This window comes from Sylvia atricapilla, chromosome 16, assembly GCF_009819655.1.
Source record: "Sylvia atricapilla isolate bSylAtr1 chromosome 16, bSylAtr1.pri, whole genome shotgun sequence".
Classification (NCBI taxonomy): domain Eukaryota; kingdom Metazoa; phylum Chordata; class Aves; order Passeriformes; family Sylviidae; genus Sylvia; species Sylvia atricapilla.
In genome coordinates, this window is record NC_089155.1 from 8360796 (window position 1) to 8378002 (window position 17207).

At 59.2% G+C, this 17207-nt stretch overlaps 1 protein-coding gene across 3 annotated transcripts; it reads right to left on the reverse strand.

Moving 5' to 3' along the window:
- Positions 1 to 398: 398 nt before the first annotated feature.
- On the reverse strand, positions 399 to 16801 carry RGS19 (regulator of G protein signaling 19). 3 transcript variants are annotated; one of them, XM_066330827.1, is made up of 6 exons: positions 16681 to 16801; positions 5421 to 5557; positions 5123 to 5259; positions 3620 to 3694; positions 2430 to 2664; positions 399 to 1862 (listed from the first exon to the last, which is right to left on the reverse strand). In XM_066330827.1, exons 3-6 carry the CDS (start codon positions 5221 to 5223, stop codon positions 1674 to 1676), a joined length of 600 nt encoding a protein of 199 aa, XP_066186924.1. In that variant the 5' UTR covers positions 5224 to 5259; positions 5421 to 5557; positions 16681 to 16801; the 3' UTR covers positions 399 to 1673. The 3 variants fall into 3 exon arrangements, with proteins under 3 accessions (XP_066186924.1, XP_066186923.1, XP_066186922.1); XM_066330826.1 differs by lacking the exon at positions 16681 to 16801 and adding an exon at positions 8069 to 8193; XM_066330825.1 differs by lacking the exons at positions 5421 to 5557; positions 16681 to 16801 and adding an exon at positions 8069 to 8210.
- Positions 16802 to 17207: the final 406 nt, after the last annotated feature.

Below are 17207 nucleotides of genomic sequence, written 5' to 3' on the forward strand. Positions count from 1 at the left end.
CTGGGATAACACCAAGGAGAGCCAGGGAAGGGAAGTACACTGGATAAAGAGGTGTTTCAGAAGTAAAGATTGGCCTGTAAGGTGTTTAAAAGGGATTGGGAGCAAGAGAAAAACTAGATTATCTCATGGAAGTGGGGATCTTCCCTGTGCTGTGTCCTCTGTGGTCTGTGGAGGGGCTCTGCCCTGCCTTGCTCTGGAACAGCTTCAGGGATGTTCAACCTCCAATCCTCAGGCAGGGGCCACATTTGAGAGCATTTTCCTTACTCACAGAATAAACCCAGAACTAAAACTTCCCCTGTGCAGGGTGGGGATGCTGTAAGGGTGCAGACTAGGGGAAAACCTGCCAGTAATAACAATACCAGCATTCCTAATAAACCATTACTGGTCTCTCTCAAAAATACATTTTCTTGAACTGTGTTTCCAGCTTGGCAAAGAAAACTAAATTTACTGACATGAATTTCCACAGTCATGCCATGAGGAAGGAAGGAAACAAAAACAAAACAAAAATAAAAGCTGAAAGAATTGGTTTGTTTAAAAAATATGTTCAATAAAAAGCACTTCTTTTTCTTTTGGAAGGACTGAAGAGAGGAGGGGAAGGGGTGGATAAATAAGAAACTGCTGTGGTGGATCAGGAAAAGCAAAGACTGGCAGCAAAACCCCTGTGTTGGCTTTTTTTTTTTTTTCAGTGTGAAGGGCAGGGACGGACATGTTTTAATCCTGGATACTGAGCCTTCAGTAAATCATTCCTTGTGCTGTGCAAAACCATGGGAATTCTGTATCCTCCTTATGACACTTCCCATCCCCTGTGGAGCCCAGGTCCCTGCTCAGTGAGGGACCAGGGCAGAGCCCTGGGCTTCTCCCTGCTGCCAGGGCAGGGCTGGGCCAGCTGGCAGCCCTCTCATGCAGGCGTCCTGGAGCCTGTGGGTTTTGCAGGAGGGCAAACAACACCTGCACAGGGTTTTCCCCCCTCTCTGAGGTCCATGCACCAAGGATGGAAGATAGGGGTGACAGTGTGTGGTGTCCTGGGGCTGCAGCAGTGCTGATGTGTCATGGGGAGGCAGCTGTAAGACACCCCCTCAAGCACATCCTTCTGGCACCTCAGAGCTCTGCCCTCTGCTCCATCCGGATCCACTGGGAATACAAACAGGCTCTAGCACCACCCCCTGCCCTGTGGGCCATCTCAAACAGCTGGAGCAAGGTAAACCTGACAAGATTTTTATATGTACAGAGATGCTTGTCAACCCCCCACCCCCGCACCTCAAGTCCCCCAGTAAAAGCCAACCAAAAGAGCATTTAAAATTAAAAAAGAAACAAACTCAAACCAACAACAATCGACCTCCCTCCTCACCTCAAAAAACCCCCAACCCACTTGGGATAAAGTGACCTCTTCCAAACAGGGTGTGGAGGGAGCCAGGCCCCCGGTGCTGTCCCGTGCTCCCCCAGCTCGCTCCGGCCAGTGCTGGGGACAGGGCAGGGGAATCAGTAGTATGAGCTGGCCCAAGCTGTGTCCTGGGGACAGTCCTGGAGTGTGGCCCAGACACCGGGGTGACAGTTCATAGGTAAAAAGCTAAAAACCTAGTGAGGTCTGGCAAGGAGGGCGGCAGAGGGGAGGAGGCACAGACCGCCCCTGGCCACCATGTCCCCACTGGTGTCCCCACAGCTAGTGGGTGCCCTTAGGACTCCGAGGAGGAGTGGGATACGGTCTGGAGCAGCGATTTGTAAATGGCAGAGTTCAGGAAGCGGGGGTAGGAGTCTCTGTGCATCAGCGTGTAGATCTGGAGCTGTGCGTCGTCGAAGGTGTGCGAGGACGGCTCCTGCATCTTCCGGTTGATGACCTCCCGCACCCGCGAGTCCAGGCTCACCTGGGAGGCACGGAGAGAAAGTGGGGGCTGGGGGACACCCAAGGACAAGCCCCCGGGCCAGCACCCTCCCCAGCACACCTCCACCTCCTCTCACGGGAAATTGGGTAACAGTGCAGCACCAGATGTGGGAAGACCACAGTGTGCTCCCTCCCAGAAAATATTGACATGGAGCCCTGGTGGTTGGGGAGGGTTTCAGGGAGGAGTGGAGATCTCTCGGAGTCCCCTCTGTGTCCCCCGGCTGGGTACAGGGAGGTGGGTTGGGGTGGTCCCGCCCTGGGTACCCGCACTCCGGGGATGCTGCAGGGCGGGATGCAGCATTTTCTCGGCCCGCTGGTGCCCTCGTGAGGTCTCGGCTCCGCAGCACAACCCGGCCCGCGGTCCCACTGCCAGCAGCGTCCCGCGGGTTTTGGGGGGCTGGATATCCCCTTCCCACCGCCATTACCCTGCCAAACTCATCCCTAAACTGTCACAGGGCTCTGGCAGCGGCTGGAACTGAGCCCTCTCCCTGAGAGTCCTCCCCAGCCCCATTTTAGCCTGAGCCCTCCCCTCAAAGGTTCTGCCTCCTACCTCCTTGGGAGAGAGGATGGAGATGTAATCCTCGTAGATCATCCTGGCCTTCTCGTCGATGGTGTGCTTGTTGCACTCGGTTTTGAGCTCCTCACATGCCAGCCAGAAGAGCATGTTCTCCTCGCTGTACTCAGTCCGCAAAAACTCCCGGAAGACGTTGCGCCCCGCCGGGCTCTTCATCAGCTTGTCAAAGGACTGTGCCCAGCCCTGCACCTCCTCTGGCGTGGGTTTGGCACTGACAGGTCCATGGGAAGGCAAGAGGATGGTGTTACAGCCGGCCAGAGACCCACTGTGTCCCTCCTGCTCATCCCTGGTTCCGTCCCAGAGGAACTGTGCCCAACCACTTCCCCCGTGCTCAGTGCTCATGACGAGGCTGTTCCTGCTCAGGCTCCGGTGGTACGGAGCTTTCAGAGGTCACACGTGGGGTCTGTCCTGGCTCTGCTCAGCCAGGCTGGAGCATGGCCTTGCTTAGGGCTAGATTTTCCCAAAACGGATTGTATTTTGGTGCTGGCTCTGCACAAATCCCAACAAGAGGAAAAGCCCTTTGGTGGAGAGGCAGCTCGGAGCCAAGACAGACAGACATGGGTCCATCACCCCTGCCAGCTGGGGAGGGAGAGGGAGGGAGGCTGTTGCCCAGCAAATGCTCAGCACCTGCTCAAGCAGGCCAGGTACACTCATTATTCATGGCTAATTAGCACCTCTAACCCTAACCCGGCTGTGCCAGGCACTGCACAGAGCCCCTCACGGCTGGGTGTCACACTTGTCACTCAGGGAATGGGTGCTTGGTGCCAAGCATTCCCGGAGTGCGGTGCCGGCCCATTCTGCTCCTCCCTGAGTGGACATGGACACTGCTGCTGCCTCCAGTTCAGTGCTGAAACCCCCTGGGAATGGCCTGTCCCCTCCCCTCCCTGTGGCTGCTCTTCTGTCTAAACGGCAGAATGAGGTCTGAAATCTGCTGAGGTTCTTCCATGCCTCAGTTTCCCTTTGCAATGGGCCCAAGGGGCAGAATCACAGCAGGATACAGCCTGTGGCTCCAGGCTCCCTTTTCTTGGTGAGAACTGCGGATGAGCTGCTGGACACATCACCAGGAGCCCCTGAGCCCTGGTGTCCTGATCCTCTGCCTGCTGTGTACCCCAAGGGCAGAGCACAGGTGTCCCCCCCGCCCCACACTGCACTGCCCCTGCACTCACCACGCTTCACAGTTTGGGATGGTCTCCAGTTTGGTCTCCCGGGATGCCCTCCATGCTCGCTCTCGGTCCTCGTTCCTAACGGGGAGACAGAAAGGTAGTCAGGGGCATTGGGGGCACATGCAGACCCCACCTTGACCCCACAGAGTCTCCTCCGTGGGCACCAGCACTCCTCCACCCATGCCTTCCTCTCACCCACTGCCCCGGTGGCATCCTGGCTCCCTCATGCATTTTTTCTGTCACCATGTGAGGGTGTCCCTGTGGTGTCCCTGCTGTGGCCCTGGTCCCGCTCCACCACTCAGGCCGTGTGCCAGGACCATGTGCCAGGGATGTGTGCCAGGACTGAGCTGAGCTGGAGTGGCCACAGCAGCCGGCAGAGGTCAGTGCTGGATCGGCCCAAGGCGAAGCTGCTGTGTTCACAACAACTGTGAGCTGTTGTGTCATGAATAATCACCAATAAATAAACAAGCGTTTATTGGTGATGTGCCAGCACCGGTCTGGCCTGGAGGCAGATAGTGGGATAGAGGTGTTGGGGCTTGGGGATGCGGTGTTCCCTGTCCCTGTGTCCCCTTGTCCCTGGGGGTGCTGGTGGCACAAGTGGAGAGCAGCCATCAGCCAGCTTCCCCTGGGCCCTTGAATTTCCGTGCCCAGCACTGACCGCAGCCCTTCCTGCTTGCGACACTGTCCCTCGCTGCTCGCTCAGGACTGGCTGTACAAACTTCTGCCCCAGCGTGGGCAGCTGGGGTGGGCAAAGCCGCGGGCATGTCCCTGCCTCTGCCACCCCCAGGGCTCACTGCCTGCCATGCCTGAGCCCCACTCGGCAACCAGCACCCCTTGCTGCAGGAGCAGGAGACAGAAGGGATATCTGTCCCATCTCCAGGATTTCTGCTCCATCTCTGCTCACAGGTTCTTGCAGAGATGAAGGAGAGACACAGGGAATGCCACCAAACCTAGGGCGGCCACCTCCCTAAGGAGGGAAATGCACGGGGCTCAGCTCCAGGGATTTTTGCTCCTCCAAGCTTGCTGCTCTTGGTGGCTGTAAAGACCAAAGCTGCTGTAAAGCCAGAGGCATCAGCAATCTCTGAACGAGCAGATGCTGAGGAGGAAGAGCAGATGGGCTCTCCAGAATCTGGGCTATCCAGAGAATAAGGAGCTGGAGATCCTCAGTAAGGACAGGAGATGCAGATGGAGGCAAGCAGCTGGTTCCATCCTTGGCTTTGGCCAGTGCTGGGAGGACAGGGCTGGACTCTGTGCCCACTGCTCCAGGGCAGAGCTTCCCAGAGTTCTGTATGGACCAGGGTCATCCTTCCCTGGAGTCCATCAGGGCAGCACTGGGGAGTCTCACTGCTGCTTTCTGCTCTGTGTATCCTAAGAGATTTGGCTCATGAACAGGAGTCACAGTGCACCCAGGATTCTATGACCTGCCCTGCCTATGGGACGAGGAGGTGGGTGGGTGGTGCTCAGTGCCCCTGCAGGAGGCAGGGCCAGGTGGGCAGGGGGACGTACCACGAGCAGCTGCAGCAGCAGCACCAGCAGAAGCAGCAGGCGTTGGGGCGGTGGTTGCTGGCGGGTTGCACCGTTGTCGGAGAAGTCTCATGCCGGGACATCGGAAGGGGTGACTCTGTGGACGCGGGTCCTGCGTACTGAAAGGCAGGAGGGTGGAGAGGGTCAGGGAGCTGCCGCTGATCATCCCCCACCTCGTGCAAGCACACAGAGGTAGAGGAGCAACCCCTGTGCCGTGACCTGCTGTGATTTAGTATTGGCTCCTGCTCGCCACCCTGCTCCCCGGCGGGTCACCCCTCACCTGCGTCCCAGCCTCATACACGGTGGACGGGGTTGGGTCGTGCTCCAGGGGCTGTTCTGCCGCTCTCAGCTCCTCCCAGCCCGCGGGTGAGCTGTGAGACCCCCCGGCTAAAGTCCCTGCCACCTCCTGGATGGAGCCTGTGGGGAGGGAGAGGAGTGGCACCACGTTACTGCACAGAAACCCCGGCTCTGAGCGGCTCCGGGGGCTGCCTGGTGCTGAGGAAAGCCCTGGGCAGGTGGCAAGTGAGGGCAGGGCAGCAGGCAGAAAGTGCAAGAAAAGGAAGTGAGAAGGAAAGTAGAAGAGGAAATGCATTGGGACATGCTCTGCCAGCCCCCTGCTTTGCCTGGGATCCCATCCCACACTTTGGGGATGCTGTGGGGCTCACTGCAGGCAGCAGAGGGGCTTGGTGGGGTGAGGGGCTCAGTGCTGACCCTGCACACCCCAAGCCATGCCCTGTGCAATGAGGAAGAGTGGCTGAAATCCCTGGTGTCTTCAGGGAAGGGATGGGGAAGTTGGAGCCGCTCCACGGCATCATGTGAGTGGAAGGAAACAGGGTGGTGGTGGTGAGTTTTCACAGCTCCTGGTGCTAAACCAAACCTTGTCCCATGCCACCTGCCTGTCCCTGTCAGCACCACCGGCTCAGCCTGGAGCAAGGATGCTCCTGGGTAGGAGAGATGCTGGGTCCTGGGCTCAGCACAGGCAGTGGTTATGTCAGGCCACAGCTGCCTCTACCTCTCTGTGCCTTGCCAAGGGGGACGGGCAGCAATCATGGTCCTTCCCCTGCCAAAAGGAAGGAATGGGAGCACAGGCAGCAGGTAAGGACAGCCCCTTGGAGATCTCAGCCTCAGCATCCCCACCTTGAGCAGCCCCAGGTCTCATCATCTCGGGTCTGAGTCTTGCTGTGGACTCAGCAAGGGGGGGTCAGAGGAAGGGTGTGGGATGCAGCTGGGGACAGAGCTGTCCCCCAGAGCCCTCCATGAGTCCCGGGGGTAGAGGCCCCTGTTTCCCAGCACAACCATCCCTCAGCAGTGCTTTCCTGGGCACTCAGGAACCCTCACAACACCCTCACCAACCCTCCCACACTCCCAGTGCTCCCACAGGAACGAAAAAGGAGAGAGTCTGTGTTTCACTCCCAATTGTCCCTATTTATAGCCCCAAGTGCTGGCAGGACAGCTGTGACCTTGTCACCTGGTTCGGCAGCAGCTCTGCTCCCTCTCGCACCGTGCTGCCTTTGGGTCCACTTAACCCCCCATTTTTCCCTTTCCTTTGCTTCCTCTGACCGTTTTCCACTCCCAGGACCCTTTTTCCCATTGCTCACCCACATCTCACTGCTCATCCCATGGCACCCAGCACTGCCGGGGGCTGCAGCACCAACAACAGGAACTGGGGTCGAGGCTGTGGGAACAGAGTGAGCAGGAGGACAACCTGAAGGCTGGGAAAACCCTGCTCCCTCCCAGCTCAGCCTGGCTCTGCCACAGCCCTGGGCTATGGAATGGTTGGACTGGAGGTGACTGAGGGACCGGGATGTGGGGACAGCGTGTGGCTTTGCTCTGTAGGAACTTCTGTCCAGGTACTTTGCTTTGCTTCTCGGCCAGAGCTGACACGCAAGTGGCTGAGCCAACACACCCTGGAAAGGCAGCAGGAGGGGGTGGCATCCTCTGGCAGGAGCATCCCCTTCCCATCCCAACGGATGTGCTCAGCCAGGAGCAGGGTCGGGTCGCTGCCCTCCCTAGGTGCTGTGGGACACACCCAGGGCCATTCTGGAGGAGTGTGCTGTGCCGTGGGGAACAGAGAGAAAAGAACTGTGGGCCTGCACAGGGACCGCAGGGACCTTGTCTGATGGCACCAAGAGGTGATGCTGGTGTGACCCTTGCTGGCACCAAAAAGCAATGCCAGCACACTCTGATGGGCACTGAAGGGCACTGCCGAAATGGTCTGGATTTGCAGGGATGACTTCCCAGCACTGTGCACCCATTGATGCCCCTGCCACCCCCCACCTCCCCACGCTGGCAGGGACTGGGTGCCGTGGGGCTGTCACCAGCTGTCCCAGTGCCAGGGCCTGCCGTGGGGCTGGCGGATAGGGAAGTGCCGGAGGGAAGGCGAGGGCGTGCGCTCGAGGCTGCAGAAAGAGGAAGGACGACAAAAAGGGGACATTTCCCCACAGAGAGAAGAGACGCTCCAAAAGCCACCCTCCCTGAGCTCCCCAAGCCCCCTGTGAGTCTGGGAGGCCCCATGTGCTGCCTGTCCCCGGGCTGTGCCAAGTGCCGTCACATGCCCATGATGTCCCCATGATGTCTGGCACCACACTGTCCTCTTGCCAAATGGAGTGGGGACCCTCCAGGCAACCAGACAAGACGAGCTCTCCCCAAAATCACTTTCAAAGGGGAACCTTCCCTCCTAGCAGGCCTAGCTGGGATGTTGGCCCCATCCCACACGCCTGCACATGAAGCTCCTTGCGCCCTGCTCACCCTGGGCAAAGCAGGCTCCCCCAGTTCTGCAGCACGGGGCACAAATCAGCACCCACCTCAGTGCAGGGGCGCTCCTACCTAGCACCACCTGGGCTGCCCCCCGATGTGCCCACCGACCCTGTGCCGTGGGCGCTGGGAGGACTGGGGGGTGTGGGAGCAGCTCTTGTGGCGTGTCCGTACCTGCAGCCTGGCCATCGTGCCAGCCAGGGTGACCCCGGCCGGCTCAGGGGGCGCGCGGCATCGCCGGGACCGCCGGGTCTGCGGGCAGGGAGGTGGGGGAGAAAAGAAGAGAGAAAGAGAAAAGAAAAGCGGCTGAACACATCCTCTAACAGGAAAGGGAGTGGTAAGGGAAGTGGCAAAGTCAACCGAAGAGTTCAGGCCTTTTTTGGGAAAGCCCCAGCCCGGCCCAGACGCTCTCCTTGCTGCTCCACCGCGGGGCCAGCTGCCCCATCGAGGGGCACCGTGGGTCCCACCAGGGGCTGAGCCACATCAGCCTCCTGCTTCCAGGATGGCAGGATCCAGCTGCAGCTGCAAGCACGAGGGCCACCAAGATGGGGCTCCTCAGCCAGGACTGGCGCCGATGGCAGCTTCTCAGAAACAGCCCGGGCACGCTGGTGCTGGAGCAATCCCGTGGCCAAGGAAGTGGCTCTGCCCGGAGTGACGGGCGGGATATGTTCCCAGGCTGCACCGAGCTCCTCGGTGACCAGCCGAGGCCACTTCAAAGCGACAATGCTTTCTGCCACGCTGTGCTCCCGATGTCCCCGGGCTTCCTGCGGTGCCCGCACGGCGCAGACATCGGCAGCGAGGTGGGCAGTGCGGCAAAGGGGCTGTGCTCAGGGTGGGCTGAGCCAGAGCCGCCGGCGCTGCCTCCCGGCGGCATCGCCCGTTCGAGGTGGGATGTGCCAGCCTGATGCTCTGAGCGCAGCCCTGCTCCCTCGGCCAAGAGTGACTCACAAACAAAGTTGTTTGGTTTTTTTTTTTCCTCTTCAGGGAAAAAAAAAAAAAAAAAAAAAAAAAAAAAAAAAAAAAAAAAAAAAAAAAAAAAGAGAGAGAGAGAGAGAGAAAAATCAGCCGCCAACCTCCTTTTTCTTGATTAAATTCACCCTCGGCACTGCTGTGGATGGAGGAGGCTCCAGCCCACAAGCGACCAACACCGCTTGTGGTGTCTGCTGGCGGCTGCCCCTCGGTGGCACGGTCTCACCGCAGGTGAAAAAGGGCAGCAAGGGGAGAAAGAGGGAGGAGGGATGCTGGCAGCCACCCCCGCTCCCCTGGGGCAGCGCCATGTGCCTGTTATCAGCTCATCCCAGCGCCCGGCTCAGCGCAGCCGCTTCCCCTCGCCTTCCCCGGGACACGGGCTGTTATCGCCTCTCCTCCCGAGCCCGCACACCCGGCACCCAAAACACAACGCGTTTGTGCTGCTGCTGCTGTCCCCAGCGCCACTCCACCCGGGGGAAACCTTCCCGTCACCCCAAAGTCCCCACCGGCTTCGGCAGCTCCTTCCCCTGCCGTCACCTCCTGGCGCTCCCGGGGCTCAGCCGGGCTCCGCTTCTCCGGGCACCCGAACCTCATTTATTTCCCAGGCGCTTTTCCAGGATTCCCTTTGCTGCTCCAAGGCAGGAAGAGAGCTGGGGCTGTCAGGATACAGCCACGCTCCCACGGCCTCTGCCACCCCCAGCTCACAGGACTGAGAGGATTTTTATTCTCTGGCCACCTCTCCACCCCAGGAAGGGCCTTCCCTTCGTATTTTAGGGGTCAAAAGCGGGACGGCAGCTTTGCTGCTCATCACAGAACCCTGTGATGCAGGGATCATTTAAGTGGGGACAACGAACAAACCCCCAGTGGCAATGGGGACACCATCCCTGCCCAATTCCTTGTCTTGGCCCCGTGATGCCTCAGCCGAGAGCAGCACCGGGCCTGACCCCTCGCCATGCCTTGGAGGAGCTGCAAACACCCATCACCTGCTAGACCAGCCACGCTGGATCAGCACAAGGAGAGCTTGGCAGCCCCGGCTTCCGGCGTGCTGCTGGATTCTCCAGTGTCTAATAAGGGCTCAGCACAGCCTGCAGCCTCCCCACCCCCTCCCTGGCATTCTCCCAGGAGGTCCCAGCACCTCTGATCTCTGCCAAATTTGGCTGGAACCAGCCACTGAGTGCAACCAGAGGCAAGGCAGCCCAGCAGGCAGCTGGGGTGGGTGACAGGGGGCTGGCACCCCCCGGGACCCTTCTTGCCGGGGTTACCCCGTGGTGACAGCCCAGGCACCACTGCTGAGCCCCACAGCTGCCTCCCGCCCCCGCAGCCTGTCCCAGCCACCTGCCAGCAGTACAGGAAGTTTTAGGAGTTATTTTTAGACTCGGTTTTCAATCCCCCCCTTAGCAATCTTTTCGAAAAAGAATAAAGAGGTTGGGGATTGTGCCCCCTGGCTCTGCAGGATGGGGCTGGGCTGACCCCAATCCTACCTCACAGCCGTGCCAATGAGCCCTGGCAGTGGCTGGGTGGGCTCTCTGGGTCCTGCAGGGATGAGGCTGTGGGTCTGCCCATGTGGCTGCACCCTGCCGTGTCCTCGCTGCCCTGCCATTGGCACTGATAACACTGCAGATGTGCTCACACACGTGGCTGAGGCAGCGGTGGCCAGCAGGTACCATTGGGGAGATCCTCTGCCCTGCAGTGATTTCTCTGCCATTCCCAGAGGCTGGAAAGGCAAATCCTGCTGATGGGAACTGTGAGATGCTCCAGTGTGTCCAAATACTTCCCCAGTCCTTCACACCACAAGAGCTGACAGTCCCTCTCCGGCCAGGATGAGGATGATGCCGGGATCCTTTTCCAGACTCCTCTGCTCCCAGTGTATTTCTGCTTGAGCGTCCTCCAAGCTAAATCCCACCATAAGCCCTCCCAAAAGGACCACATGAACCTCCCCAGCACCTGCTGGGAAGACGAGAACAGACCCAGGGCTCTGTCCTGGCACCACAGCTGCTGGGCAGCACGGCAGGCACAGCATTACCAGCACCCAATGCCCTGACCCCAGCTTTTGCACTGAAACACAGTTAATTATTTTACAACATAAAAATAGCCCCATGCCAGCATAAAAATCCCCCAGCTGGGGGATTTAGTAAGGCAAGCTCTGGCAATTATTTCTACTACTAGAAGTATCCTGGTGTTAGGGCAGGTGCCTGTTCTGCCTTCCCTAATGATCCATGGGAAAGGAGAAGACAGATCAGTGATCAATACTCAGCAGGGGCTAAATGGATGGAGAGCCTGGTGGTGGATGGGAGGGAAGATCAGAGGAAAGGGAGGGATACAGCATGGCCAGGGCAAGAACTGAGCTGGGCAGGTGGCAGGGTGCTCCTTGTTCCTAGCAAGCTCCAGGCCCCTGGGACCACAGGACAGTGGTAATTTGAGGAATGAAAAATGGCATCTTTCAAGGAAATGAGGAACCAGGCAGAGAACCAAGGCAGGATTGGGATGAAAAGGAAAGACACTGCATCACAGGGCAATGCTGGATCAAAGGGCTGGCTTAGCACAGCTCTGAGAGCTCTCAACACAGCTGAGGGACGATTTTTCCCCCAGCCTCTGCACAAGACCAAACCCCACTGGCTGCATCCAGAGCCCTGCATGGGAGGCACCAGGAGGTGCACGAGGAGGTTTGGGAGCCTGTGCTGGCACAGGCAGGAGGTGAGTCTGCCCATGCCAAGGACAGGCCTGGCCCTGCTCTCCAGCCACACTTCCTGCCCAAAGCATGGCCCCGTGTGGCATTGATGTGGTCAGGGCAGGGCTGAGCCTGGCTCAACCAGTGGTGGGACCAGCCAGGCCAGGGCCACACCAGTAGCACAACTGGGGACAAGGGGAGCACATCCCAAATGCTGCACCCAGGGGCATTTGCCCACTGTGGTTTATTCAGCTATGGGTGCTGCTGCCTGCACACTGACGGATGCCTTTGGAGGCCTGGCGTCAGGCAGATGTCACTTTGTGCTGATGGGGACATGTCCCAGGGTTGGGACACGTCCCCAACATCAGGTCCCTGGACTACTTTCAAAGCTGGGCTGTCACTTGTACCAGCAAAACTTCCTCCCATATCAGACTCTGGTCCTGAATTAAAACACTGAGTGTCTGAGGACTGAGCCCCCCAGGAGACCATCCTGCAGGGAAACACCCAGGGAAGGGGGGATCTGGTGACTCAATGCCCTGCCCAAGTTCTGGAGAATCCCAAGGGTCACAGGTGACCCCTGTGGTGTGGTCATGGTGCCAGGGCAGCAGTGAGGCTCTGCCCTGCCCTAGCCACCAGAAGGGATCGGGGTGAGCAATTCATGTCCTCTGAATCCAGCTGCCCTGGTGATTTAAACCCCAACCAAAGGGGAAAATTGATGGTGGGGTTCAGCTCCATCACCCCAGGGAGGAGCTGGCAGTGTGGGGAGGAAGGAAGCACTGTCACCCTGTGTGGCCCCATTCCACAGAGGTGGCCCTGGGGCAGTGTCTGACAGTGCAGCTGCTGCATCCCACTGCTGCCAGACAGGGCAGGCATGGCCGGGGTGCAGGACTCTGGCCACAGACGCTGCCCATCACAGGCATTCTGGGCTCAGATGGTGGGAGTGGGCCTTGCAGGGGATCTCAGTGAGACCCCTGATTTGACAGGCCATGGTGATGCCCTTTGCTGAGCCCCCAGGGTGCTGCAGGGTGCAGGTCCCATCAGAGGACATGAGTTGCTGTCACAGCAGCACATTTCTGCAGCCCCAAATCTGCTTTGCCAGCTCTCTCTTCCTGGTGAAACCCACATCAGGCTCTCGGGCAGCATCTTCCCTTGGTTTTTGTTGTTTGTTTTTTTTTCCAGTCTAGCTTGAAGCTTTCTGTTGCTTTTTCAGAGCTCCTGCCCACTAATGCCAATATGTACCTGTTTGTTCTTCTCCTGCCCTTTGCCCTGGTGTGCTGCTTGGGCATTTGCCTTCTGTCCAGGAAGCTACAGCTTTCTTGGGTTCAAACCTGCAGAAGGGGGAGCAATTGGAAAACCCAAGCCCTTACCCCAAACCCTCTTGCTGACCCCCTTTAGGCTGAACCAGCAGTGCTTCCAGCACTGGGAGTGGGCTGCCAGTGCCCCCACAGCCCGTCCCCTGCACACAGAGCCACAGCCACACACAGGAATGCCGCCAGCCCCGCTCCCACCGTGCTCATCCCGCTGGTGCCCTGGAGGCTTTGCAGCATTTCTGCCTCCAGAGTGGGCAAGTGCTGACAAGTGAGTCTGCAGTGTGGCAAACCTGGGCCCCCGAGCCCAGCATGTCTCCACAGCTGGAGCAAAGAGCCCTCAAAAGGTCAACCAAGGCTGGTTCCAAGTGGTTGGAGAACTGGAAGGGTGGCTTGTTCTAAAACTCGACCATACATTTTCCTGCTGTCAGGAAACCCCCTTTTTTCCATGCCTAAGATGAATGGTGAAGCTGAACCCCAAAGGACTTTGTTGTTGTTTTCATTGCTGCTCCACCCTGCTCCTGGTTAAATTTTGCTTCCATGAAACGGCCAAGGGCAGGAGGTTTTGCAGGATGGGTGAGTGGCAGAGCACTCCTTGCCTCTCCTGGTACACTCAGAATGACTGAGGAGGAGATGATGGGATGGGCTGAGGCATCACCCTCCATGCCCAGCACAATGTCTGGTGAGGGGGAATATCACAGGCAGGAGGTTTCTGTTACTGGTCCACTCTGAAGAAAGAACCCAGTGGATTTCCAGCCAAAAATAACAGAAATAAAATAATTCTCCATGCTCCCAGGGAGCGCTTTCGCAGAAGGGTGAAAGGTCAACCAAAACTCTAGGGTTGCTGCCTTGTTTTACACAGTGCTTGAGATCTGGATGGGGCCAGAATTCTGCCTTCACTGGTTTTACCCCAAACCCACCAGCTCCTGTGTCTCCAGGTCCTGAGGAAGGCTGGGGAACTGCACAGGGAACTCACTCTGGGGCTTGTGAACCAGCACAGCCAATGGCTCCTGAAGAGCATGCACAGCTGGATTTAAAATGTTTGATCCCTGTGAGAAGGTTTGGATGTCCTGAAACCCAGGGGAGCAGAGGGGAGAGCTGGGCAGTGGTGTTACTGGAGTTACCATCACACCCATTGGATGGCCAAAGCAGTGAGGATTCAGGATTCTCTGCAGGTCATCCTCCCTGTGCTGCACAGGGCAACCCCTGGAGAGGCAGCTGGGAAAGGAAACGGGCTGGCTGAGCCCAGCAGTGATGGGAATGAGCTGGAGGAGACTCCAGTGGTGCTGGTGCAGGATGGGCAGTGAATAGGGAGATGCCTGGGGCTGGATCCCGTTCCCTGAGCCGCCAGAGCAGGGGCAGTGATGGCACCACAGAGCTGCTTCCCAGTGTGTGACAGGGTGTTTGGAGTCCCTGCGAGTTCAGTTCCTTCCCCTCTCACACCACAGAAGACATCAGACACTTCCCCGATCCTGTGCTCCCCACAGGTAAAATCCAGGTTGTAACACACGGGGGGGGGGATGCAAGAAAATCACCGAAGAGGTCCAGGATCTTTTCTTCTCCCCAGAATAAGAGACAACTATGAAATAATGTATATAAACAGATGGATTTAGATCCCCCCCTCTCTGAACAGCTTCTGTAATGGAAATGCAGAGAGAGATGTGCAGATGAATAAGGAACTGAGCAATAGGAAGTCTCAGACGAAGGCCGTGAGCACCAGATCACTCTGAACCTGCTGTTATTCCAGGCAAGAGCCCACACTGCTGAACCCTGAGAATGTGGCATGGCAGGGGTGGTGCCTGCTGGCCTGGCTGTGCCCTGCCTGCTCTTTTTTGGGGTGCTCAGGCACAACCAGGGGTTGGTGCACAAACTGATCCGAGGAGCAGGAGTGGAAAGGTAGAGTGGCTCTTACTTCCTCCTGAGCTTTCCAAAATTATTTTATCCAGAGGATAAAAATTTGGGGAAAAAAAGAAGAAAAAAGAGAGAGGAAAAGCCCCAGCAGCTCGAGCTCATGCTCTGCAGAGGCTGAGGAGTGACACAGTGGCTGCTTTGCTGCTCCCGACCTGTTGCTCACAGGGAAGAGCTCTGAGCACTGAGCTCACCCACTCACTTCACATCAGCCCGGCTGAAACCCAAGATGCTGGAGCCCTGGTCCAGCCTAAAAGCAAAGACTAGAACCAAAGCTCAGCCAAGATGAGGGAGAGAATGCACTTCAGGAGGTGGCTGAGGTGGGCTGCTCCAGCACGTTGGGCAGACTCAGAACCAACTACCCTGCTAAGGTATTTTCTCCCTTACCTTTTCTGGGTTTCATTTGAATTATCTGTCTTCAGTTCTTTCTTTTTTTAAAATAATAATATCAAAACGGGTGCCTGCACCCTGACTGAGATATATTCGTGTCACTAAACTGCTGCTTCCCCACGACAGTCCTGTGAGGTGGAGGTTGTTTAATTGCTGAAGAACATGACTGTATTTTGATTAGTGGCTTGAGTCATTTGTGGGGAAGGGCTGACGCGGAGCAGCTAAAATCCTTGTAGGGAAATCTGATGTGGCGCTTTCCCTTGGGAGATAGTCTGAAATATGTGCCCACTGGGGCGACCCGTTTTCCCAAAGAAAACGACGTGCACGGGGCCAGCAAATGCCACGGCTCTGCTCACCCAGCGTGACACAGGAGGAGCATCTCCATTGACGGGGATGGAGATGCATCCAGAGGGGAATGAACTCCCCTCGCAGCAGGGGGAATCCCTCCCACTCGCTTAACACTTTTTTGTTTAGTTTCTTAAATAAGGCCGTGGATCCGTGCCAGAGCAGCCTCATGGAAAGCGGCGGGGAGACGGAGCTTCCCGGGGAGCCTCTCCGTGCGCGGGGACGCGCGGTGACCGCGCCTGGCCCTCTCCATCCCTCGGCCCCGGAGACGCAGCGCCAAGCGGCGGCATCCCGCGATGCCGCCCACGTGATGGGCTCGTGTCGGGCGACCGTCGCATGTCACGTCCCTTCGGGGGACAGCCGCGTCCCCGACACCACCGAGGCAGGTCCCTCAGCCAGCCCTCGGCCGCGCCGCTGCCGGAGAAGCCCGCGGGGACCGGAGCTGGAGGCTGCCCTGACCTCAGGCAACCTTCGCGCACCCCGGCGCTCCCCGAGCCCCGGCCGGCCGGGTCAGGGCTGCCCATCGCCCAGGCGAGGCTCAGCACCCTTCGCACCGGGGAGCTGCACGGGCAGGGAGCTCTGCCCGGCCGAGCCGCTGCGCGGATGCTCCGCCGCCGCCCTGACACCCACCTGTGGGTGCAGAAGAGCCGGGGAGGCCTCCGGGAGGGGATCCTCCCTGCAACCCCCGCCCCGGGCTGGGCAAACCCCGGCGCAGCCGGCCCTGCGGCTAGAGGGTGCCCCCCTCCTTCCCCCTCTCCATCCTCCTCCTCCTCCTGGCAGGAGCCCTGCCCTCCCCTGGGGGGATGCGGCGGGGAGTTCCCCCTCCCCGCTCGGTGCTCGGGGTCCCCCCGCCCCGCCGGCCGGTCCTCACGGAGCATCTCCCCGCCCTAGCGCTCGCACATGGGGCCGGTGACAGGCAGCAGCCGGACACACGGACGCACGGACAGACAGGACAGGCACGGGCAGGGCTCTCCATCCTCCGCGGGGCTCGGCGCGCGTGTGGGGAGCCGCGCAGGAGGGAGGATGCCCGGGGTCCATGCAGGAGGAGCGTGCAGAGGGGCTGGGGGACGGAGAGGGGGTGGGCAAAGCGGGGTCCGCAGGGGGAGCGAGGCTGGGCTGGGCACCGGGCGAGGGAGGGGGCGATGGGAGCGGGTCCCCCCCATCCGCGGCTGCCCCTGGCCGGGGCGCGGGGTACTCACGGGCCGGGCATCCGCGCCGCCGCCGCCGCCCCCGGCCGCCGCCGCTGCGCTGCCGCCGGGCTGGGCACCGGAGGGAGAGGGAGCGGCAGCGGGAGCCGAGCGGCGGCGGCGGCACTGCGCAGGCTCCGGCCCGGCCCCGCCGGCCACTTCCGAAAAGCGATTGCAGCCCTGGCACTTCCTCACGGCACACACACACACACACGCGCATACACGCACAGAGACACACACACACCCACACACACACACACCGCCCACGGCCCCAGCCCCCTGCCCCAGCGCCGGCACCCGGCACCCGCTGCTGTGCCCCAGCACCAGCATCACCAAAGCGGTGCTGATAGCCGCTGCCAGCACCCTGTGCCCGGTACTCACACCCTGCACCCGCACCCGGCGTCAAATATTGGCGCACAGGACAAGCGCCATGCACCCACTATTGAGAACCAGAACCAGCACCGAGTGCTGTGCACTACCAGCACCTCGCAGCCACTATCGGCGCCCAGCATCACATACCCAGCGCTGGCTCCCAGCAC